Source organism: Aquarana catesbeiana, linkage group LG04 (assembly GCF_042186555.1).
Source record: "Aquarana catesbeiana isolate 2022-GZ linkage group LG04, ASM4218655v1, whole genome shotgun sequence".
Lineage (NCBI taxonomy): Eukaryota > Metazoa > Chordata > Amphibia > Anura > Ranidae > Aquarana > Aquarana catesbeiana.
In genome coordinates, this window is record NC_133327.1 from 373,342,460 (window position 1) to 373,367,513 (window position 25,054).

Consider the following 25,054-nt stretch of genomic DNA (forward strand, 5'->3'; position numbering starts at 1 on the left):
TTAATTAAGAGCACTAGTTGTCATTTCTGTTTGCTGCCTTGTTCCTCTGTTATTAGCCTAAATCACTTCTGACAAGTTTTCCTCACACCAAAAGAAAAATGGTGACAGTGAAGAGACCTCCAGCTGATTGACAGCCTCAGCTCTGTTCCTGTGTGAAGGGGGTGTGTTCCTTCCCTCCAATCATCTCTTAGAGCTCTCTTCACTGAGCTCCGCAGAGTGTAACTTCAACTACCTTTTTTCTGAACACTTATACAAACTTAATAAATTTAGAATGAATGGATGAAGAAAAAGACAAACAGATAACCTGTAGATAAACAGGTACAGCTTATGTGGGAGGGTTTGTTTCATCTCTGTGTATCATCTGAGGCCAGTCACTTGACTGGGTATGTAAGGGTTTACAACCACTTTAGTATATTTACTGGTTCTCTCCTTCATATTCACGATCTTGTCTTTCTCAGTACTCAGAGGCTAACAAAGAAACATATTTAGCATCTCAGCTATTCAACAACAATGGGTGGGGACTTTCTAAGTAGGTCCAAGACAAGCAAAAGCCATGTAGACCTGAATCACATGGGAAGCCAAACGGCATTCCTAATGTTCTCTGTTGTAGCTTCCTTCATAGCAAACAGATAGAAGCTGATTTCCTTACAAGTGACAGGTGCTTCACTGCAGAATTATTCTGTATTTGCACTGTACCTGGGCTGCCATATCCACTAAATTTGGCAACTTCAAAGCTCGTCCTTCTCCATCTTTCAGGAATTCCAGCAAGCTCCCTAAAATACAGCAATATTTAACACAATATTGTCATTTTTCTGTCCACACTGTGTTCACTTTTACCATTTCATCATTAATAACAGAAGGCAGAACCTGGAAAACAATAGCACATCATTCTGCCAAAAGCAGGGTAAAAATAACAACTGCAGGCATCAACAGCAATATTTTCGAAGCTGTGTTTGGAGAAAAGCAAACATGAATGTTTAATGCAGTCACACTCACTTTCTTAGTTTGGAACATGTTCTAGTATGGAATTTTTTTTATTGATTTCAGAATTACTGCAACATACAAGGCATCAAGTGCAAAATAGTATACTTTAAGGGAAACAATATACTGTCAGTCGACTCTTTTCATTAATACTTTTGTTGTTATAGCCAGTGATAGAGGAGTGGCAATGTTGCCTTTGATCCAGTCTGCATGCCATACTGCCCAACGCAAGGGAGGTCTGCATGTCAGTACTATGCATGTGAACACTAGACTGTAACGTGAACTGGGGGTGTCAACAACAGTGTGGAGGCCCCTGCTGTGAACATAATACCATGTTTATGTGACACCCCAATACCTTATGAACACACTTTGTTAGAGCTATATACTTCACTGCAAAACAAGTAAATGGAAGTGAGCCCAGGATCATAGGATAAGCCTGCCCATTATTTTGCTCTTGTTCTTTACCTCCTGCAGCAGCCAACAGCACAGCATGTGTGCAATAATAGACTAGTAGACTATTTTTCTGAATAAACCTATTCAGGCTGTACTAAGAAGATAGGATTGCCATATTCCAGCTAAGCCGTCTCATCACAGGTAAGGCATGGACAGAGACACCGGAAGTTGCTCTCATTTCCATGGTCCCAGGATCAATCAAAAAGGGTATTTTCGGATTCTTGCTTATGGCAGGTTAAGGCCTTGATTCCCAGACACTGGAAGTCCCCCACAATACCTACCATATGGGAATGGGTTACAGAAATTAATTGTATCATGCGTATGAAAAAAACGCTAGCCATTGTTTAGGAACTGGAATTCTCTGATTCTCTAGAATTATTACCATTTTTAAAGAGTTTAGTTTTCTGTTTTTTTTTTTGTTTTGAAAATGTATCGGTCTGCCGCCCCATGTCGGACACCCCCCTCAGGATTTCTTTTCTCCTTGATCCTTCTATCTTTTTCTTTCTCTCTCTTATAATAGTCTCTGGAAAAGGTGGCACTGATGATACCCTTGAATTCCAACTAGTACCGTTACTGACTATCTTCCATGATAACTCGCAGCCCTCTCAGAATCTGTTAATGAAGAACCCCGGGCAAAATTTTTATTCAACTGTCCTTTTGTCCAGGGGTGCAAGGAAAGGCTATACTTACTGGATCCTTCAATCCTCTGGAAAACAGTGCTGCTCCCCCATGTCCAGCGGTGGAATGTTCCTTCCATCCTCACGTCCAGAGCCGGTCTATGAATGTGATGGCATCAGGAACAGTCCATTTACAAGACTGCTAGTATGTGGGGGGGGGGGGGGGGGGGTGCCATGGGAACCGGTCTTCCCACTTCCTCGGATGGGTGGATTAAGTAAGTATATCTCCACTCTCCCCACCCCTAGACAAAATGAGCAGTTAACCCATACAGTGTGAATGTTTAATGCAGTCACACTCACGTTCTTAATTTTGAACATGTTCTAGTATGGGAATTTTTTATTGATTTCAGAATTACTGCAACATACAAGTCAAGTCAAGTCAAGTCAGCTATTGTTTTTTTTTATTCACATCCTAAGCTGAATCAAATTAGTGAAGCTGCCCAAATGGATGCTTGAGCTCACAACTGCTGGGAGAATTTGTTTTTATTGTTTTCCTCTGCCATATTTGTACACATTGCTACGTTATGATGACGCTAATCTCAATCACTCATTGTACAATTAACACTGCTGTACTATGTTCAAGTTTCTTGTTTTGGTTTCTACTATTGTCACTGTGCTACATTTTTCAATTAAACTTTATTCTTAAAAAAAAAAAAAAAAGAAGAAGGTAGGATTAAAGGGAACCCGCGATGATATAAATATGTATGATATAAACAACTTGTTTTCAAAGGTGCAGGCTCTAAGACTGTTGTGGCTTGTGTACATAAGCTTTGCTGTCAAACACTGGACTTTATATTATATTATTATTATATTGCTTTGCCTGCAATGTACACACATCTCCAGTTACAAGCTCCGTCCAGAGAAAACAGGTCAGACACAGCCTGAGAACGGTCATCCACGCTGTATCAAAATAAATCTGCTGCGTTGGACGTGTTTTGAACCCATGTCAAATGCAGGTAAAGCCTGCGTACACTTTCTCTGGAGCAAGTATACATGTTGGCAGATCAGGCCTATTAGACACCAGTGACTGCATCATTTTTCGAGCTATATCACTCATGGATTAGCTTTAAATGTATTCTTGCCCAAATGTCCATGATTGTGATGCAACTGCATCCCCATACTTCCCAGCTTTATCGGGGGAGGAGAGTGTAAAAAATCTTAGCCAAAAGCCACATCTTTGCCATATTTCAAGTCATGAATACCATTAAAAATTTATGGAAAAATTTAGTTGTATTTAGGGGTGCCACAGTAGTCGACAGCATAAAAAAAAAGGAGAACTACAAAAACAATAATTATTAATTAAAGGAGAAGTACAGCCAAAGGTCATTTGGCTGTACTTCTCCTATGGATCACAGGAGTGCAGTCCGCTCTGCACTGCTGTGACCCATTTTCAGCAGAGAGTGGGCTGAAGTCCACTCTCTGCAGACATCACACAGTCAGTCCAGGCTCCACATCATCACGACCATGGAGTCGGGATCCGTCTAGATCCCTGGACTGACACCCGGCTCAGCTTCTCAGCAAGCCGCTGAGAGGCTGAGCCGGCCGCTTCTGTCCCCTCCACAGCTCAGCACTCAAGTGAGCGAGGAGGGGGCAGAGCAGAGAGCGGCGACTGACAGTCACCAGCTCTCTGCTCGGGGAGCTGTGAGAACTGATCGATCGGCGGAGTTCGATCAGTCGGTTCTCAGTGTTAGAGGCGCCGGTGGACAGATGCAGAGGTGCAGCATCGCACCGATGCTGCATCCACCTAAGTAGGGCATGAATAAAAAAAAACAAAAACAAAAAAACATACTTCTCTTTTAACCACTTCAGCCCCGGACCATTTGGCTGGCAAAAGACCAGAGCACTTTTTGCGATTTGGCACTGCGTCGCTTTAACTGACAATTGTGCGGTCGTGCGACGTGGCTCCCAAACAAAATTGATGTCCTTTTTTCCCCACAAATAGAGCTTTCTTTTGGTGGTATTTGATCACCTCTGTGGTTTTTATCTTTTGCGCTATAAACAAAAAAATAGCGACAATTTTGAAAAAAATGCATTATTTTTTACTTTTTGCTATAATAAATATCTCCAAAAAATATATATAAAAAAAATTTTTGGCCTCAGTTTAGGCCGATATGTATTCTTCTACATATTTTTGGTAAAAAAAATCGCAATAAGCGTTTATTGATTGGTTTGTGCAAAAGTTATAGCATCTACAAAATAGGGGATAATTTTATGGCATTTTTATGAATAATTATTTTTTTTACTAGTAATGGCGGCGATTGGCAATTTTTATCATGACTGTGACATTATGGCGGACAGATCTAACACTTTTGGAGCTATTTTGGGACCATTCAAATTTATACATCGATCAGTGCGATGAAAAATACATTGATTACTGTGTAAATGTGACTGGCAGTGAAGGGGTTAACCACTAGGGGGCGCTGTAGGGGGTTAAGTGTGCCCTAGGGAGTGATTCTAACTGTGGGGGGGCCAGGCTATGTGTGACATGACACTAATCACCGCTCCCAATTACAGGGAGCGGTGATCAGTGTCCTGTCACGAGGCAGAAAGGGGAAATGCTTGTTTACATCAGCATTTCCTCGTTCTTCCTCTTCGTGAGATGATCGCGGGTATCCCTGCGGACATCGAGTCAGCGGGACCCGCGATCACAATCACGGAGCTCGTGGTGGGCACGCGCGCGCGCCCACAAGCCGCTTCTTGAAGGGCAACGTACAGGTACGTTAATATGCCTGTACGTGCCCTTCTGCCAACGTATATCGGCGTGAGCCGGTCGGCAAGCGGTTAAACATACTGGTGCTTTTTTCATCACTATGTGTTTTTTCATGCAGTGATTTAAAGATTGATAAAGTCTCTAGACCAGGGGTGTCCAACCTTTTGACCTTCCTGGGCCACATTGGAAGAAGAGGAATTGTTTTGGGCCACACATAAAATACACTAACAATAAAGGCTGATGAGCAGAAAAAGTTGGGAAGATCACAAGGTAGCCATAACTGATATACTGATCTGAGCAATAACATTTTTTGCAATATTTTTTACTATAAACGTAAAAGAGGGCAACATAAAACTAGTACAATATGTGACACTATTTTTAATAAACGCATCAATATCTGGTTTGATGGATGTAGTAGAAATTCTCAATGAATTATCAAGGTGGTCATCAGATATTATGATTCTAATTTTGCCCTTCGTGTGTTTCATCCTTGAAAATGATGTTATGCCGAGTAAATAGATACCTAACATGTCATGTTTTAAAATTGCACACACTTGTGGAATAGCGCCAAACTTCAGTACTTAAAAATCTCCATAGGCGGCGCTGTAAAATTTTTTACAGGTTTACGTGTTTAGAGTTACAGAGGAGGTCTAGTGCTAGTCTAGTGCCTGGGTGGCAAGGGGTCAATTACCATAAGTAATATACAAATAATTATTATATATTGTTTTTAAGATAATTTACTGTATTTTCAAAAACTATACTCAAGCAGGAGGCTTAATGGACAAATTACTGAAGTTTGAAGTTATAACTTCTAACCAGTAATTTCACAGTAAATAGATAAATAATCAATTATTATGTTATAGCATATACATATATGATTTAGCTTGATTGGAACAGTACCTTTTCAACAACAGCAGATTCTCATTGTCCCTCTTAACTGTGTGAGAAAAACATGGGATGGTGGGTAAATCTTATACCCATAAACACATGTTTTTCCCTTGCAGTTAAGAGGGCTAGGCTGGAAGGGAGCATTTGTCTTTTGGACACATGCCCCCTTCTATGACACTGCAGTGAGAGGTGTGCCTCCACTGCAGCATTTTTATTGGACAGCTTGGGCCAATGGTACTTTACCATTGCTCTAAGGCTCCAAGCTGTCCATTGAGCTCAGTGCTTCTGACAAGAAGTGAGAGGCATGTTGAGCTAATCCTCTCAGTTTGCTGCAAACAGTGTGCCAGCTTGTATTTAAACTGGTCGCTCTGTATGTACCCTGTTTCACCGAAAATAAGACCTAGCGTGATTGTCGGTGATGGCTGCAATATAGGCCCTACCCCCCAAATAAGCCCTAGTTAAAGACCTTGTAGGTCTTATTTTCAGGGTAGGGCTTAATTTCGGGGAAACAGGGTAGGGCTTATTTGGGGGGTAGGCCTTATATGGCAGCCATCACCGACGATCACGCTAGGTCTTATTTTCGGGGAAACAGGGTAGCTTCTGACAGGCTGCGCGAGCGTATCTCTGGAACTATAGGTTGTAGGAGCTTCAAATTTTGACCAGTGGTGGGGTAGGACTTCAGCTACTTACCAGGTCACCGAGCTATGACCCTTGAAGCTCAATCATTTTTTTTTAAGTTCATGGCAGGTGAGACTCTGCCTCACCTGCCTCCCCAGACTGCATGTCTCTGGTGTACAGAACGTCAGGTAGCTATATTGCATTGCATTTTACAGAAAATAACAGAGCTGCAGATTAAAAAATGAAAGGTAATTTTTAATAACATTCCATTACAATATGACTTGTGTCACAACTACATTATTTTTTTTCTTATTATCTGATAATTATTTTTCCCACAAAAGTGGAGTTACCCTTTAATCATGCACTGGACCATTGTTGCACAATATCTTTCTGCTTCTGCTTAGTTAACATTTGCAGGCAATGGAATAAATTCCGTTAAACCGTGTGACTCAGATTTCCTTCATTACATATGTATAATAATTATACACTATTCATATTATAGCATGAGAGTTGAGCTTTACTACTAAGTATTACTTCTGACCTTTGCTCATGTACTCAGTGACAATGTAGATAGGTTCTTCTGAGACCACTGCGTACAGCTGCACCAGTTTATCATGTTTCAGCTTTTTCATAATCTGAGCTTCTTCCAGGAAAGACTCTGGAGACATGGTCCCTGGCTTCAATGTCTTTATCGCCACCTTGGTGTTTCCATTCCATGTACCTACAAGTAGGAAGACCAGTATAGATACACATTAGCTGATGACATACTTATGGAGGCACAAGCATACAGGAAAGAGCTCAGCACCACCAGCAGTGTATGCAGAGGATGTGTATAGATTCAATACAGTCATTGTACCATTATAAAATGTGTATATTGTAAAAATGCAATTCCAGACATGGAACAAATATTATCTAGCCAGGTATTCCTTTCACCAAGTTAGATAAATTAAGAAATCTACGAGGGAGATTGAATAAAACTGGTGCACTCAGAATCTGGTGCAGCTGTGCATGGTAGCCAATCAGCTTCTAACTTCAACTTGTTCAATTAATTAGGCTTTGGCAATAAATCCTGGAAGCTGATTGGATTCTATGCAGAGCTGCACCAGAGTTTGCAATCTCCAGTTTTAGTAAATTCCCCTTTACTTGTCTTGCAGAGTCTAACTTCAGTCTGGGGGGTGTGCTTTTTACAGCTGAGTAGATCTAAATTAGGAAACAAAAAAAAACAGCTAACATGATATAGTGTAGCTTTTTAGATATATGTAACATTTTAAGGTAAACCTGCACTTATTTACTAATCACCAGGCTTTATAGCAGGTGCCCACTCTTACCTTTGCCGCAGTTTGCATTGTTGTAGGGTCTGGAAAAACTCATGCAAATACGGGCTTTCTAGAAGTTGCACAGGATTAAGCACAGTGCTTGCTCAGGCAATTAGCCACTCGGGCACTAAGAAATTAATTGTGAGAGGCAGAGGGGAGTTTATGAGGAAGTAAAAAAATTTTCTTGGAGCTCTGTTAGTGGATTGGGTTTAAAGAGGAGTGTGGTAAATGTAAGAACAGTCACCATGCGATACCTGTTACAACACCTGAGGGATAAATTAGCAAACAAGTTTTTAAAACAGGTTTACTACAAAGTTATGTATAAGAGAAAAAAAAAGAGAGAGAAGAGCGCCACTACCTAAGTGTAGTACTTATTTAAAAAAACATGGAATGAAAAACAATAAATATGCACTCACATGTAAAATGTACTAAAAGCATATCCATAAGGCACCAGCAGATGGCAGCCTTCCAAGTGGTCAATGGTAAGCAGGTCCCTCAGGGTGGATGTGATGTAACACTTCCTTGCTGTCCACAGTGTTATTATCCATGTGATCTACACATATAGTCTGCTGCTCCTGCTGGTTCTTCCTGGTCTTCCCTTGGTTGATGTTCTGGTTCCAAGCACCTTACATCACATCCATAGATGAGCATATTTATTGTTTTTCATTTCATTGAATGCTGTATTAAATGCTACAGTTAGGTAGCGTCGCTCTTTTCTCTCTCTCTCTTTTTTGTTCACTTATACTGTACATGGTTTGCTGGTGGGAGCCAACTTATACTTTATATTCAAACAGCTGATAACATGTATAATGTTTATATGGTTTAAAGGCAGATGTAAAACACTAATGTATTTAATAAAAGGAAAAGGAAAAAAAAAAATTGGTATTCAAAGCGTATTTCCACTTTTTGCCATCAGTTTTGAGAAAACCCCACTATATGTTTGTTATGTGTTCCCATTCACACAGCATGCCTAAATTAAAAAAAAAAATCTTACTTGATGTTTGAACATTAGTACCCATTGCCAAAATGTTTTGTGTTTATTTTGTGCGTATTTGTGCGTGCATGAATAAAATAAATTATAGCTCTCAGAATGGAATTTTTACCAGGATCTGTGTGTGTAAACACACAGATCCCGGTTCTTTCAGGGGAATAGAGACAGATTGTGTGTTCATACTAAGTATGAACACCGATCTCTCTCTCCTCCTAGACAGCCCCATCCCCCCTACAGTTAGAACACACCTAGGGAACACAGTTAACCCCTTGATCGCCCCCTAGTGTTAACCCCTTCCCTGCCAGTGACATTTAAACAGTAATCAGTGCATTTTTATAGCACTGATCTCTGTATAATTTTCAGTGGTCCTAAAAATGTGTCAAAATTGTCCAATTTGTCCGCCGCAATATCGCAGTCCCGATAAAAATCGCAGATCACCATTACTAGTAAAAAAAAATGATAATAAAAATGTCATAAATCTATCCCTTATTTTGTAGATGCTATAGCTTTTGCGCAAACCAATCAATATACGCTTATTGAGATTTTATTTTTACCAAAAATATGTAAAAGAATACATATTGGCCTAAACTGAGGAAAAAATGTGTTTTTTTGAAAAAAAATGTGGGATATTTATTATAGCAAAAAGTAAAAGATATTGTGTTTTTTTCAAAATTGTCGCTCTTCTTTTGTTTATAAAATAAAAAAACGCAGAGGCGATCAAATACCACCAAAAGAAAACTCTATTTGTGGGAAAAAAACGTCAATTTTGTTTGGGTACAGCGTCGCACGACCGCGCAATTGTCAGGTAATGCGACGCAGTTCTGTATTGCAAAAATGGCCTGGTCATTGAGCAGACAAATCTTCCGGGGCTGAAGTGGTTAATGAAAACCCGTTTAAAGAACCTTTCCGAATATTCGTAAATTTGGATATTCGAAAATTTGTAAATTCGAAAAAAAAAAATTTCATTGGTAAATTTGAAAGAATCAGAAATTCGTAAATTCGAAAAAAACGGAAACTCGGAAATTTGAAAAAAGAGATTTGAAAAAAAAGCGGAAATTCAAAAACTCGAAAATTGAAAAATCTGAAATAATAACTAACTAATAATAACTTAACTATTACTAGCTATTAAATTATAGGTATTGGAATTTCCTTTCAAATTTGGCTGTTAGTGAACGTAACAAATATGAATTTATCCGGAGTTCCGAATTATCTGAACTAACGAATGTCGTATCTAAACGAATAGAACGTAACAAATTAATAATAATAAATTACAATAATAATAATAACATTTTTTATTATTATTATTTTTTATTAATTTGTTCCGTTCCATTTGTTTAGATGCGGCATTTGTTGTTTTGGATATTTGTAACTTCGGATAAATTTGCATTCGTTACGTTCACTAACAGCCAAATTTGAAAAGAAGTTTCAATACCTATAATTTAATAGTTAGTAATAGTTACGTTATTAGTTAGTTATTATTTTAGATTTTCGGGTTTTCCAATTACCAATTTTATTAGAATTTCCAATTTTTTTTGAATTTACGATTTTGTTCAAAATATTTCGAATCTCCGTTTTTTTTTTTTGAATTTACGAATTACGATCATAATGAATCACCTAAAAAATTTTTTAAAAAAATGAAACGAAAACAAACAAATTTTTCAGCAGTGCACGTGTCTAATGGCCAGGTTTAGTTATGGCAAACACACCTAGTGGGCCCCTCACAAACAAAGAGAACTAAGTAGGATTGTTCTTTGCTGGAGGGTTTTTGGATATTTTTTTTAAGTTATGCTATGTGAATCGTGCATTTAACAAATACAAAGTAGGTGTTATCCCAATATGGCTACAAAAGTGGAAATACAATTTAGGACCAGATTTTTCCATTAGAAGGGGACATTATAACAACTCTCAGAACAAAAATTAGCTCAGTAGGAACCGTGCCTGAGTAATTAGAAATCCTAAGGCTACTTTTACACTGGGGAGTTTTTCAGGCGCTTAAGGGCTAAAAATAGCACCTGTAAAGCGCCTGAAAAACGCCTCCTGTGCCTCTTCAGTGTGAAAGCCTGAGTGCTTTCACACTGGAGCGGTGCGCTTGTAGGGTGAGAAAAAAAGTCCAGCAAGCAGCATTTCTGGGGCGTTGCTGGAGCGGTGAATAAACCGCTCCTAAAACGCCCGACATTGAAATCAATGACCAGCACCTCGCTAGCGGCCGAAAAGCCCTGCTAAGACAACGGTAAAGCGCCGCTAAAAATAGCCTGACGCCCGCCCGCCCGAGTGTGAAAGCAACTTAAAGCGGTGCATCGATTCCAAACTGGACTGCCTAAGCATTGATTTTACTAGAGAAGGACTGAAACATACAATGTAATGCAATTCAAAGTGGCACGTTGGTATCCATTTGAAATGCAAACTGTTACACAAACCAACAGCCAAATATCTCTATATAGCGCTTGGAGAAATGCTGTATGTGTCATGGGTGTTCTGACACCTCTGTTTAAGCAAGATTCTTAAAAAATCAAATGTCAAATATGCATGTGGTTATAACCTTTTCTAAAATACAAACTATTGCCCTAGGTGACTATTCAGTCAGTATCATAGGGTTTAATGATTTTTATGGAGATGTTAGGAGCAAGTCCGAGGCTAGTTCCACAATACCAGCCCCCTGCCTCAATTTCCGGCTTCTGCTTCTCAAATATTCCCCATTGGTCCCTTCTGTCACGTGACTTGATAAGGCACAGGCGCGCAAAACCCGTTGTCATTGTGACGGGACCTTCACCACTAAGCTTGCATCCCACGGCTCCACCATCCCAAGAGGGTTCCGTCTGGCCCTTCGTTCCCGAGCGGCCCTGTGACATCATCGCTGGCCGCCTTCTCCTGAAACAGTGTCTCCACGGAGTGAACACTGCAGGTTCCTCTATTCACCCTTACCCTTCAACCTTACCACCCTTACTTATGGATTTTCTATGTGATTTACAAGTTCAATAAACTGTTCTTTTTTCAGTGACTTTGGTGACATTTGACTTTTTGAGACTGTGGCTTGAACAGAGGTGTCAGAACACCAATAACACATACAGCCTTGCTCCAAGCGCTATATAGAGACATTTGGTTGTTGTCTTACAATTACCCCCCCCCCCCCCCCCCGCCGCCCCAGGGGTTGTCTCCAGCGCTAGGAGCAGCTGTGCTGTCACTAATACTTCCTCCTAGTAATTCATTTCCAAATGGCACCTGATCTTTTTGCGGCATTTGTTATACAAACCCTACTATTAATTCTGATGCTCTTTTAAATAAAAGGCAAACAGTCAAATTAAAGTGGTGGTAAGTGTAATTTTTTTTCCGTGGCTCTGAACTTCCTCTTCTACTTCTCCCCACTGGTGCTCTATGCTCCTTCTCTTCTCTGAGTGTCCCCATAGCAATCAGCTTGCTATAAGGGCACTAGAGGTAGGCTGTGTGCATCAATAGACACACGCTGCGTGGCTCGGCCCCAACCCCCATCTCCCTCCTAAAAGGATTTGATTGACAGCAGCAGAAGCCAATGACTCCCGAAGCTATCAGCAAAGCCTGTGAGACCAGGTCGAGCAAAAAGAGCTGCTGCAGGCGGGACATTGATAGATCGAGAGAAGATTCAGGTGTTTAAGGGGAGGTGCTGGCGGGAGATTATATTATTGAAAGATTTTTTACCTTAATACAGAAAATGCATCAAGGTAAAAAAAAAACGTTTGCCTTTAGAACCACTTTAACTAGCAAAGTTATAAGCTCTTTGACTTTTAGTATTATAAAACAATACATGGGCCCAGTTTTCAGTCTTCAAGATAACAATCAAGCAGTGTAACATACCGCTTGCTCTACAAGAAACAAACCAGTTAGTAGATGTGCTATACTGTGGTTCCCTTTACAAAGATCCCTTGAAACAGGACATTTGGGATCTTTTTCAAATAAAAACTTACATATCCATCTATACTTTTCTTATTTTGACTAAAAAGATGTCTAATTTTTCCATACCAAAACAAATGATCCACCTTACCATACCACACTTCAGCGAAACAGCCCTGACCGAGCTTCTGCTTCAGGTTTATTGTGCTCCGTGACACTTCCCAAGCATCTTTAGCCAATCCAATAGTTTGTGGTACATAAGTCCGTGCAATCATTGTTAAATTATAACATAAACCATCAGCATTGTCTACAGGAAAGGAAATTAATGGAAATACATGTAATACATGCAATAAGAAAGATGGAAGGTGTTTTGTACCTTTCATAATTATAACTCTAGAAAAGCGATATATTTTTAGAAAACCTGCATTGTGTCACTAGCATGTGTTCTGTAGAAATGCAATAATCTCATTGCACTTTCAATATCATTGCACTTTCATTATTTCTCCCTAAGTCACATTCCATCTTTCCATTTGCTGCTCCACACCAGAGCAGCCAAACAGAACAATAAATGATGTTCTCTGCGTACCCATCCATACTTCCCCAAACTGCCCATTTCCCAGTCTCTTGATCAACTGGAGAGACTCTCTTGGGATTTCCCAGACATCTTTGGTTTTGACAGACAGGTCAGTAAGCCTTGGCATTCCTTTATGGCATGGTACTACCAAGCGGCAACAGAGGCCAGCAGCTCTCTCTGAAAAGCACATAATAAGAATAGGGCAAAAGAGAAGAGAAATGACACACGGGAATGGAGCACAGTATACTTAGTAAAAGCAGCACACATTACATTTCTGGAGGAAACACTGAAAGCAAGGATGTAAATTGTCTATTACAAATCACATAAAATAATACATACTTACAGGCATACAGTATTTTAAAGCTGTAAATATGACTTTTACCGGTAGTGAATCAATTACTGTAATTTGTAAACCATATTCACTGCTAAAAAAAAATATGCTTTACTATTAGTGTTGAACTAAAGTTCAAGCTAAAGCCAGTTCTGCCTGAACCTGCAGGAAGCTGTCACATGATAGCAGACCTATGATAGCCTAATCAGCTGTGGCTGGTGAATTCCGAACCCTGCAGTTGCATGGAACAAATGCTGGCTGATGTCATTATCTAGATATGGCCATATTTGGACAATGTTGTCGACCATAAATTACCATATTAAGTCAATTACTAGGTGTAATCCTAGACTCTGACCTGTCAGTTCAGCCCCAAACCCAATCATTCTCAAAAGCTTCACCTCCATTCCATCTCTAAAATTAGCCCCATTTTTAACTAATGAAACCACCAAGCTACTCATTCCCTCCCTCGTTATCTCTCACCTTGACTATTGCAACTCCCTTCCCATAGGCCTATCCCTCCAAAGGTTATCCCCTTTTCAGTCACACCTCCAACTAACTGAGCTTTTATCACTTCAATCAGCTCATCCCCCACAGTTACAACCTTTTGCGCCACTTGCCCCACCCTATTAGATTGATAGCTCTTATGAGCCCCTGCTCTGTGTGTCCATTCAGACATGGAGCTGTGGCTTGCCCCCCCCCCCCCCCCCTTAACTCACTGACTTTGATTGGCATTGGCGCCCGCTGCTGTGTCTTAGCCAATCAGGAGTGTCTGTCTGTACTATACTGTGATCGTACTGTCTCCCTTATATAGTAAAGCGCTACGCAAACTGTTGGCACTATATAAATCCTGTATAATAATAAAAATAATGGCCATATTTGGACAATGTCTTTGAGCATAAATGGCCATATTAGGTCAATGATGTCAGGGCATTCCCAGGCTGCAGCTGACTGGGCTGGCGGCCTGCTATCATGTGACAGCTTTCTATGAGTACAGGCCAGTCTGCCAGCAGCCCGAACCTTAGCTCATCACTACTTGTCATGTATGAAGAATCTGAAAGACAAACTGGGATGGATTTATCAAAAGAATAGAAGCTGTTCACTAAAGTGAACACTCAGTTTGCTAAGTGTAGTAAATAGTAAATAATGTGAACCTGTTCATTTTTAATAGCCAATCATATGCAAGGCAAATTAAAAAAATAAGACTTTTGCTAGCACTGGTATGACCAGTATACAAAAGGGACATTACTCTATTTTAATGAACATTTACTCTATTAAGTGAACAGTCTCTACTCGATAAGTAACGCATCCCCATCGTGTTTCTTATTTTAACCAATAAGAGTCTTCCTTTTCTTTTTGTATTGCAGCTTACAAATTGAAAGGAAGAAGCTGACCAGCTGCTACAGGCAACACAGACAATTCTGATACAAAACATTATTTGTAGATTGTTTTCAAAGCTTTTGTAAAGGCTAAAGTTTTTTTATTTGGAAGGTAACAAACATGTTATACTCACCTGCAATGGTTTTGCATACAGAGACCACAAACCTCCTCTACTGGGGTCCCTTGCCAGCGCTCTAGGATTCTTCCTATGGGGGCGTACCTGTGGGCTTGATCTCGAGCCGGGCTGTGTGAATCTATTGACACACACAATGCAGCTAAGCCCCACCCCATTCACAGGATTTGATTGATAGCAGCAGGAAACAATAGCTCCTGCTGCTGCCACTGTGAGGAAAGAGAGAGAGGAGAGAGCCACTGCAGATGATCATAGCGCTGGATCGAGATAAGACTTATAAGAGAGCTGAGGAGGTGATACAATTATTGGGAAATGTTTTACTTTAATGCAGAGAATGCATTAAGGTAAAAAAATGTTGAGCCTTTAGAATGACTTTAAAACTGTTGTCCTTATGTTTTAAGGCATGAGTGTCAATACTAACTAGGGGTAAAGTAATAAAAAGTAGAGGAAATCTTACTGCTCATGGCAGCCAGTCAGATGTAGACTTTTATTTTACATACTATACAAATAGTATTTAGAATGTGCAAAGTTGTTATGGGTATTACAGACATTGCCTTCAGTTTGTATATCTGCCACAGGGTGAGCAGTAATTATGTGGCACCATTCCATCTTTTGGCAGGGAGCTGAAATACTCAGCGTGGAAAGCTGGCGTTCCTTGCTTTTGAGGTCATACTCTCCTGTGGGCCCTGTTCCTCCAGACTGATTCTAAAAGCAAGGAAAAAATCTACTTTTTTGCATGCAAAGCTGCTTTAGGAGTAAACTGAGACAGCGCATATAAACACAGTGGATATTTTTCCCATATGGAACATTCCTTTCAAGGCATTCTGAGAGACAAGAAAAAAGTAAAAACCCTAGTGTGTATCTGAAACCTTTATATCAGTCATGAAATACTACATGCAGTATAGTTTGCCTATTCTCTCCATTAGAATAAGCAATATCGGTTTATAATAACTCAATTACATAATTTAAGTGTAATATTATTACACTTATCTATCTTTCAAGCTTCAGTGCTGTCATCTATGTTTGCCTCTTACAGTAGTGAGCTACTAACCTGGAACAAGTATGCTGTCCAGGAAGTCTGAACTCCCATCCTGCATATTTGTTCCAGGTCTGTGACTTAACAGGGATTTAAAGAGGTACTAAACCCAAAACCAACATTTAATATAAAGCAGCTTACCAATTCTTAGATGTGATGGCTGTATTTGTTTTAATTTTTTATGCTTTCCTTTATTGTCACCTGGTGATATGGGCAGTAAGCAACAAGCTGTTGTGCTGATGTAGCATTTACAGGGTTGAGACAAACCATTTACCACTGACCAAGGGGCTTACAATGATCCAAAAGGAAAAAAAAATGTTTGCTGTAATTGCTTTTAAAGTGTTAGCTGGAGTTTGGCTTCAATTTGTTTAGTGTATCGAAAAATCTGCTAGTCAATCTTACACTCTCCTCCTCCCAGATTAACAATGCTGCCGTCCAAAGGTGCCCCTGTGCTCCTTCATCCAGAGGGCAGGCACTCTAATACAGGAGGTGTGTTACTGGCCAGATCACCAGGTGAAAACAGAGGGAAAAAAGCCCCCAAAAAAGAAAACTAGTGCAACCATCACATCTAATGACAAGTAAGCTGCAATAGGTACATTTTTTTTGTTTTCGGTTTAATACAGTTTTAAAGTGGATGTAAACCCACTTTTTTTTAAAATAATACCTGCAAGACAAAGGCATAATGAGCTAGTATGCATAGCATATTAGCTCATTATGTAATACTCACCTGAGATCGAAGCCCTCACTGTGGTGCACGTACACTGGTCCGGCGGCTGACATCACTCCCGGGGGTTACTTCCGGGTATCACGGCCCCGGAGCTGTGATTGGCCGAAGCCGCGATGACTTCACTCCCGTGCATGCGCACAGGAGCCCCTGGTAATGGCACAGTCTCACTAAAGCAACGGCACGTATGTGCCGTTGCTTCGGTGTGCATGTGCCGATGACATCGGCACATGCAAATACAGGGGATATATCCTAAACTGTGCAGGTTTAGGAGGTATCCTGGGTAGCTACAAGTAAGCCTTATTATAGGCTTACCTGTAGCAAAAAGTGGTCTGTAAGGGTTTATAACCACTTTAACCACTTGCTTACTGGGCACTTAAACCCCCCTCCTGCCCAGACCAATTTTGAGTTTTCAGCGCTGTCGCACTTTGAATGACAATTGCGCAGTCATACAACACTGTACCCAAATGAAATTTTTATCATTTTTTTCCCACAAATAGAGCTTTCTTTTGGTGGTATTTAATCACAGCTGGGGTTTTTATTTTTTGCTAAACAAACAAAAAAAGATGGAGATTTTTGAAGAAAAAAAAATCATGTTTAATAGTTTGTTATAAAATTTTGCAAACAGGTAATTTTTCTCCTTCATTGATATGCGCTGCTGAGGCGGCACTGGTGGGCACTGATAGGCACAGATAAGGCGGCACTGATAGGCACAGTTAAGGCGGCACTGATAGGGACAGTTAAGGCGGCACTGATGGGGACAGATAAGGCGGTACTGATGGGCACAGATAAGGCGGCACTGATGGCCACGGATGGGCGGCACGGATGGGCGGCACAGATGGGTGGCACGGATGGGTGGCACGGATAGGTGGCACGGATAGGTGGCACGGATGGGCACTGATAGGTACCACTGATGGGGGGCACTGATGGGGGGCACTGATGGGGGGCACTGATGGGTGGCACTGATGGGCAGTGATGGGCGGCACTGATGGGCACTGGTAGGTGACACCGATGGGCACTGATAGGTTGCACTGATGTGGGTGCTGATGGGTGGCACTGATGTGGGTGCTGATGGGTGGCACTGATGGGTGGCACTGATGGGTGGCACTGATGGGTGGCACTGTGGGCACTGATGGGTGGCACTGTGGGCACTGATGGGTGGCGCTGATTGATGGCACTGTGGGCACTGATGGGTGACGCTGGTGGGCACTGGTAGGCAGCACTGATGTCCCGATCACGGCCGCACGCTGTCAGCGCGAGGAGGAAAAATAGCCGATTACCGGCTCTGTTTACATCACATGATCAGCTGTCATTGGCTGACAGCTGATCATGTGGTAAGGGGTCGGGACCAACCCCTTACTCTGATCTGTGATCAGGCGAGTCTCATAGACTCGCTGATCACTGAGCGCGCCCCGCGCGCCCTGCAGGGGGCGCGCAGGCCGCTCGTGCACGGGACGACGTCAATAGACGTAGTGCCGGCAATTTAGATCCGCGCTGTTGCCGTCATTTGGCAATGGCCCAGATCTGAAGCGGTTAAGCTGGAATCAGAATGGCAGCCCCAAGGCTTATACCTTGTGGAATCAAGACTGACCTAAAAGTGATGCTGTAAAACAGGGGTCTCAAAACTTTCTAAACAGTTTACTGTCCTTCAGACTTAAGGGGGCCGGACTTTGCCCACTGGGAGTAAACAGTGCCAATCTTTGGTATTAGGGGGAGAAATAGTTTGTGTCAGTGGGAGGAATAGTGCCCTATTTTTTGTTGCCAGTGAAAGGAATTATGCCCCATCATTATCAGTGGAAGGAATAGTGCCCCATTGTTGGTGTCAGTGGCAGAAATTTAGCCTCATTGTTGGTGTCAGTGGCAGGAATTATGTCCCATTGTTGATGTCAGTGGCAGGAATTATGCCTCAAGGGCCAGATAAAGACAAGCAAAGGGCCGCAGTTTGGAGACCACTGCTGTAGAACCTAAAAGATGCTGCAGTTAGTGTTTCATTTGGTGATTACTGTTTATCAGAACTAATGCTAGTTATGCAAACAATACAAACTAAAGCTAGCCATACACTGCCTGAAACTTGGTAGGTTTAGCAGGGACAATGATTAAATGTTTGTTTAGTTGGGAGGGATAGGTACAATGTTCCTCGCCTCTGTGGCAGTTAGGGCTCTCTTCTGCTTTCCTCCACACTTGGATGAGGGCGGGCCCTGGTGCACAATGCCGGACCGATGGTCCAGCATTGTACATGATAACGCCGGAGAGCTGTGACCGAACAGGCAGCAACGTAAGCCGGCTTCGGAGGAGCAGTCACAAGGAGAGAAGGAAGCCTGCAGGAGTGAGGAATAAGGTAAGCATATCACCCTAATCCTTCCCCCCATATTATGGTGCAGCTGTGCATGGTAGCCAATCAGCTTCTAAATTCAGCTTGTTCAATTAAGCTGTGACAAAAAAACCTGGAAGCTGATTGGTTTCTGTGCAGAACTGCACCAGATTTTGCATGCTCCAGTTTTAGTAAATCCCCACATTGAATCCTGTAATGAACTTGCATACATTTCATATTGAAAGTTGTGCTAAAAGTAATACAAGCATAAGCACTAGTAAAGCGAAACATGCTGAGCAGAAGAGAGCATTTCAGAAAGATACAAAGAAATCACAATGATGACATTTAGGAAGATGATTCTGCACAAAGCAGAAAAATGGAGATAATGCCTATACCAACCAACTGACTCTGCACCTTAAAGTGTATCTAAACCCAAGAACAAAAATGTAATATATTGCAGCTTACTAGTATTCAGCCAGTGTGGCCAGTTGCTTATTGCCACACTCAGGGCTTATGAATCAGCAATGCCAATGCTAATAGCCACCCCTTGCAACATGTTTTCATCCCATTGTAGTGCAAGCAGGCACAGCCTACATGATAGTGGCAACTCTGCTCTGAATTCAGAAGCAGTGCACTATCATTTCCACTCCATCACAGGAAGATGTGTTAGGTGGAATTTACTGGCAGGATCAACAGGTTATTGTGGGACTATAGTATTTACTCAAACCCTGCCCACCCCCAAACTCATGTACCTCAACATCCTAAAGTCCCCTTCCTATGCCCAAATATTTTTAAATAAATATAAGTATATATACACACCCTTTTTCCACAGCATTCTAGCCAATTCGGTGACATCATGGCAGCTTCCCTATGTTCCTTCTGCGCAGGGACAGGCATTCTTCCCAGACTATTCATATAATGACATGTGAGCGTCTTTCAGTCCAGCAGTACCGTGAACCCCAATAGTGCAATGACATATATACAACAGGCTGTGTTCACAGGAAAGGGAAGAATGACTAGATTGTTGACCTGCCCATAGGACCAAGGAGGAAGCTAGAGACAGTGCTGGAGCATGGAGGGGATATGTATGAACATTGTCGAATACTTTTTTTTTTGTTAGAGGGGGTAGGGGAATCGACCCCCCTCACACCCCCCCCCCTCCCCAAAAAATGTGGTTTTTACTTTTTCCTAAAGTTCTGCAGTACATATTTTTTTAAATGGGTTGCTATAGTTCTAGTTTAATTTTTACATTCACTTCAATATGTGCTTTTGGATTGGTCCATCTTCACATAACATTTCCTAAATCATGACTGCCAGGATTCTGGAATTGTGCTAATCTTTACAGATCAGAAATATCTGCCTGCTGATGTTCATGTCAATCAAATATTAATATTAAAGGATTTTCCTGATTTGATGATCACTATTTATGGGTATGAAATAAGAGGGCCTAGATGTCGAAAACAAAAACATACCCTCTAAATGAAGAGTTAAAGCCTAAGTTTAGTGCAAGGTACAGTACTTACATGCAATGAGAATAGAAGCTGTAGAATAGCTTCCAGCAATGAAAAGTGTTCTAAGAATTAAGGATGGGCAGATGACTAAAAGGTTTGCCTCCTCCATTCACAGAGTACTTTTCATTGCTGGAAACTATAGTACAGCTTCTATAAATGGAAGAGGGAGTAGGGCAGACAGCAGTCTTGGCAAATACATTATGACAGATCCAGTGGCTGTATTAACTTCTGCAGCACCAGAGGATTACTGAAGGGGGGGAAACTTCCAATTTCAACTAAGACAGCAGCCACCCGAGACACTTCTCTGCATCTAAATACCGTCCCTTGTGCTGATTAAAAAAAAAACTAAGCATAGGTTTTAAGCAGGATACATACAGTACATATGTAGTCATGGTGGCCAACGACCTAAATGTTTGGTGCCTATTTTTTTTCTAAATGTACATGTACAGGTATGGCTATTTAAAAATTAGATTTTATATCTGACATGTCCCATGCTGGATACTGATCATGCAAGGGAGCCTGATCATTATACACAGACCAGTTATCTGCAAATAAAGTTTGAGACTACTTCAAACCGATGCTCTAGATGTGTACACTTTTATAGACTTAATAAAATATCCTCCTTTCATTGTTATAAAACAAAGTAAAGGAAATATATTAACTGGTCGTTATCATTTATTATCAAATAATTATTAAAATATCTGTTCAAATAATCAAGTGTCTACCTCTGTAACCACAGAGAGTAGCATGCTAAATACATGATTCATGCTGTATCCTGGAGAAGTAATATGAATTAGACCGCAATATCTGATATACAGTATGTTCCACACAATTTATTTAATGTATGGAAAACAGGATTACAGACTGTAGAATCCTGATGTGACCCAATAGTACAGACCTAGGCTGGTGAAATGCTAGTGATGTTTCTACTCGGCTGGAAGGGATTATGTGACTAGCAGAGGGAATGAGTCACCAGCAGGCAGAAACTTTTCATGCTTTACAATGAAAGCTGAGAACAACAAATCCAAGCTAATCGCTGTAAAGATTTGACTGTAACATGACGGCAAAATGCTTCCCCCAGCTTCTTCCCATAGCTAGCTCTAGATAAATTAATACCTGAATAATGGTGAACCAGCTGCTGGAGAGTTTCAAACTGAGCTCTAGTTGTGATGTAATAACCGCCATTGTCAAGTTTCCGGATCTTATAGTGCTTGACATGATCTCCCTTCATGTCATCCCAGTCACGAATAGACAATGAATAGGCACCTGAAACAAGTTAAGACAGAAACATATGGGCTTAAAATGGCATTATATATTGGGTCGTAAAACAAATCATAACATGAGAATAGAAGTACACTGTATACTAACATATCAATTACTGTATTTATTGGTGTATAACACGCACTTTTTGCCCTGAAAATCGGGTGCAAATAGCGTGTGCGTGTTGTACGCCGATACTTAAATCTTAGCTGCCTCGGAGGGGACAAGGAGGGGGGCGGGATGAGCGCTGTCAGATCACATACAGTGAAAATCTCCCGTTTACTTGGTGGCCTCTGTAATAGGAAGTTCCGTCTCCTGGGCCGCCATTGGACCACTGTTCTGTCTATCATAGGAGATTCTCACTGTATGTAATCTGTCGGCGCTCGTCCCACCCCCCTCCCTGTCCCCCCTAGGCTGCAGATGGGCATCGATCAGGCTGCACTGATGGCAATGTTGAGGCTGCTGCATTGAAGGCAATGGTGAGGCTGCTGCGTTGAAGGCAATGGTGAGGCTGCTGCATTGATGGCAATGGTGAGGCTGCTGCATTGATGGCAATGGTGAGGCTGCTACATTGATGGCAATGGTGTGGCTGCTGCATTGATGGCACTTGTGAGACTGCATTGATGTGGATTGATGAGGCTGCATTGATGGCACTAGTGAGGCTGCAGTTGGGCATTGATCAGGCTGCATTGAGGCAATGGTGAGGCTGCAGATGGGCATTGATCAGGCTGCATTGATGGCAATGGTGAGGCTGCTGCATTAATGGCAATGGTGAGGCTGCTGCATTGATGGCAATGGTGAGGCTGCTGCATTGATGGCAATGGTGAGGCTGCTACATTGATGGCAATGGTGTGGCTGCTGCATTGATGGCACTTGTGAGGCTGCATTGATGTGGACTGATGAGGCTGCATTGATGGCACTAGTGAGGCTGCAGATGGGCATTGATCAGGCTGCATTGATGGCAATGGTGAGGCTGCAGATGGGCACTGGCCCTTATTTTGCTTCAAAGTTCCTTATTTAAAATTTGAGTTTTTTTCTGAAACTTCCCTATTAAAATGAATGTGCGTGTTATACGCTGATAAATACGGTAAATAAGTAAACCAATGCTTTACAAGTATAAGCCTTCCTGATAAAATCGTAAAGTGAAATAATTTACATAAAATCATATAACATATTCTCACAATGCTCACTGACATGTTGCTAAGGTTGACAATTCAATTTTTAGCTCAGTACTCAGCCTCACAAATCAGTGGTAGGCTATCGGACGCCATGGTTGTATTTCTGCAACCGTACATGTTTATATTCTTACATGGAAAGAGTAGTGTTCCGGGACATAATTAGTCTGCATCCCGAGACTGCCCATCCATCCCTGTACACGTGTAACCACTTTCATATTGAATTAAAGGGCTACAGCCACATCATGTCTTTCAGAAATCAAGATTGACAAGTTTCACACTCTGACAGCGCTTAGTCTTATGCAGTACAGGTTAAGACTAAGCGCTGTCAGAGCACGAAATGCACCAATCTTGCCTTGTCTTGCTATAACCCACGATGTGATGATTTGAATGCGAGCAGACTGCAGTTCCTCTTTAATGGGCAGTGTACATTCTGACTGATCTCCTGTGTGTGGCCACCCAAAGATAATGAAATGAGAATGCATTCTTAGTACATGAAACTGTCCCGGTATATGAATTTTATTCAGAAGACCAAGAGTCACTTAACAATTTGAATAGCTGCAACCAGTCAGGTTTCACGCAAGCAGTGTATCCCAAATGATTCCTCTGCTGCCACTTACAAGTCATATTTTCAGCATATTCATGTAACAGCACATGTGCATTAATTACTTCATAACATTCTATAAGGAGCACTTTTCTTTTTAGGCTCTGTTTCCACTACTGCGACTTGTTTTGCAACATGACACATGTCAAGTTGCATGACAAGTCAAAACCCATGTATTTCAATGGTCCCCGTTCTAATTAGTGCGACTCAAGTCGCAGCGTCTCCAAAAAAGGTTCTTGCACTACTTTGTACCGTCTTCAGTGTGACTTGGTCTCCATAGAAAGGTATTAAGTCGCAATGCAGTCGCATGTACATGTCTGACACAGCGACTTTGTTGCGACTTCCACGGAAGTCTACGGAAGCACATGATCTCTGCTCCTCCCAAATACATCACTTCCTATATTGATGTACGTGAGTATGGAAGACAGGAAGGGGAAATAACTAAGCAGGATAAGGAATTACATCACTCTGGCTAAATTGCAGAACATCAAAGTTGCACAAAGTCGTTTTTAAAGTCGCATCAAATCGCAACATAAATCGCATTGTTAAGTCGCAGTGTAAATCGCGTGATTTTGGGGACGCAATAGTGGATTCTTTAAAGAAGTCTAGAAATTACATATTACATTGCAAGTTAATCTAGGGGACAGGTTTCACAAATGTTACATCTAGTACCACTATCTTAGAATACATATCTTTATCTTACCTTTGGTGGTTTCACTTTCACGTATTAAATAAGTACCCCTTGGGTTTCCAAAGGATAGCAATTGTCTCTCCGCATCTTTTCTGCCCAGTTTACCGAAGTACCATCTAAAAAAGATTAAAATGGTTGAAGGTCACCCCCTACAATTACCATATAGAAAAAACATGAAGAAATTTAAAGAGGAGCTACAGTCTCCTCAAAATCAAAATTCAACACAAACACATTCCCGTGATCCTAACAAATTGCTGTCTTTAATTTCCATATGGTCAATGTTGTAACTATAGTCCTTACTTGCTAAATGTCCTGGTTACTGGCCCCTGTTAAAGTGCTAGCGGCAGCCATCTTAGTTGTGGGCATCTGAAGCTGACGCCAGTGAGTTCCGGGATGTAGTGCAGCTGGTTTACCCAGCATGCACCTCCCCAACTTTCGCATCTAGTGACAGTGGCCAGTGTATCTGTAAATACTGCAAAATCAGATGATTAGGCTACCCGAAGACTCCTGGGATAGATGACACCGTTATCCCAAAAGTCCACTGGATCGCCTAGGTGGCTGGGACTGGAAGTGCTTGCAAGTTAAAAGAAAATAGGGTAACTAAATAATGTAAAATGTTGATAATATCCATTTATTATTGTACTTTGCTATTTTATAATGCTAGGCATAAGTTGAAAGTGCTGCTTTAAGATAATGAATGTTATGGCATTTTATAGATTGTAATGGTTTATTTCTTATTAATATTAGTAAGGCAAACTAATCCAAAGCGTGACATAGAAGTGCTCTTCGTTCACCATTTAGGCTGCTATAGTTGTGCCAGGAGACCTTA

General features: G+C 41.2%; 1 protein-coding gene across 6 annotated transcripts in view; it reads right to left on the minus strand.

The window, feature by feature from the left end:
- Window positions 1-25,054, minus strand: part of FYN (FYN proto-oncogene, Src family tyrosine kinase) — a 322,979-nt gene that overhangs the window by 10,977 nt on the left and 286,948 nt on the right. For 5 of the 6 annotated variants that reach the window (XM_073627102.1, XM_073627098.1, XM_073627100.1 and 2 more), the window contains 5 exons: window positions 24,238-24,341; window positions 21,612-21,761; window positions 13,085-13,249; window positions 6,869-7,048; window positions 697-773 (listed from right to left, as the gene is read on the minus strand). In XM_073627102.1, coding sequence (XP_073483203.1) covers window positions 697-773; window positions 6,869-7,048; window positions 13,085-13,249; window positions 21,612-21,761; window positions 24,238-24,341 — 676 coding nt within the window. Of the gene's footprint in view, window positions 1-696; window positions 774-6,868; window positions 7,049-12,649; window positions 12,806-13,084; window positions 13,250-21,611; window positions 21,762-24,237; window positions 24,342-25,054 lie in introns of all 6 variants that reach the window. The other variant, XM_073627103.1, reaches the window with a different exon arrangement.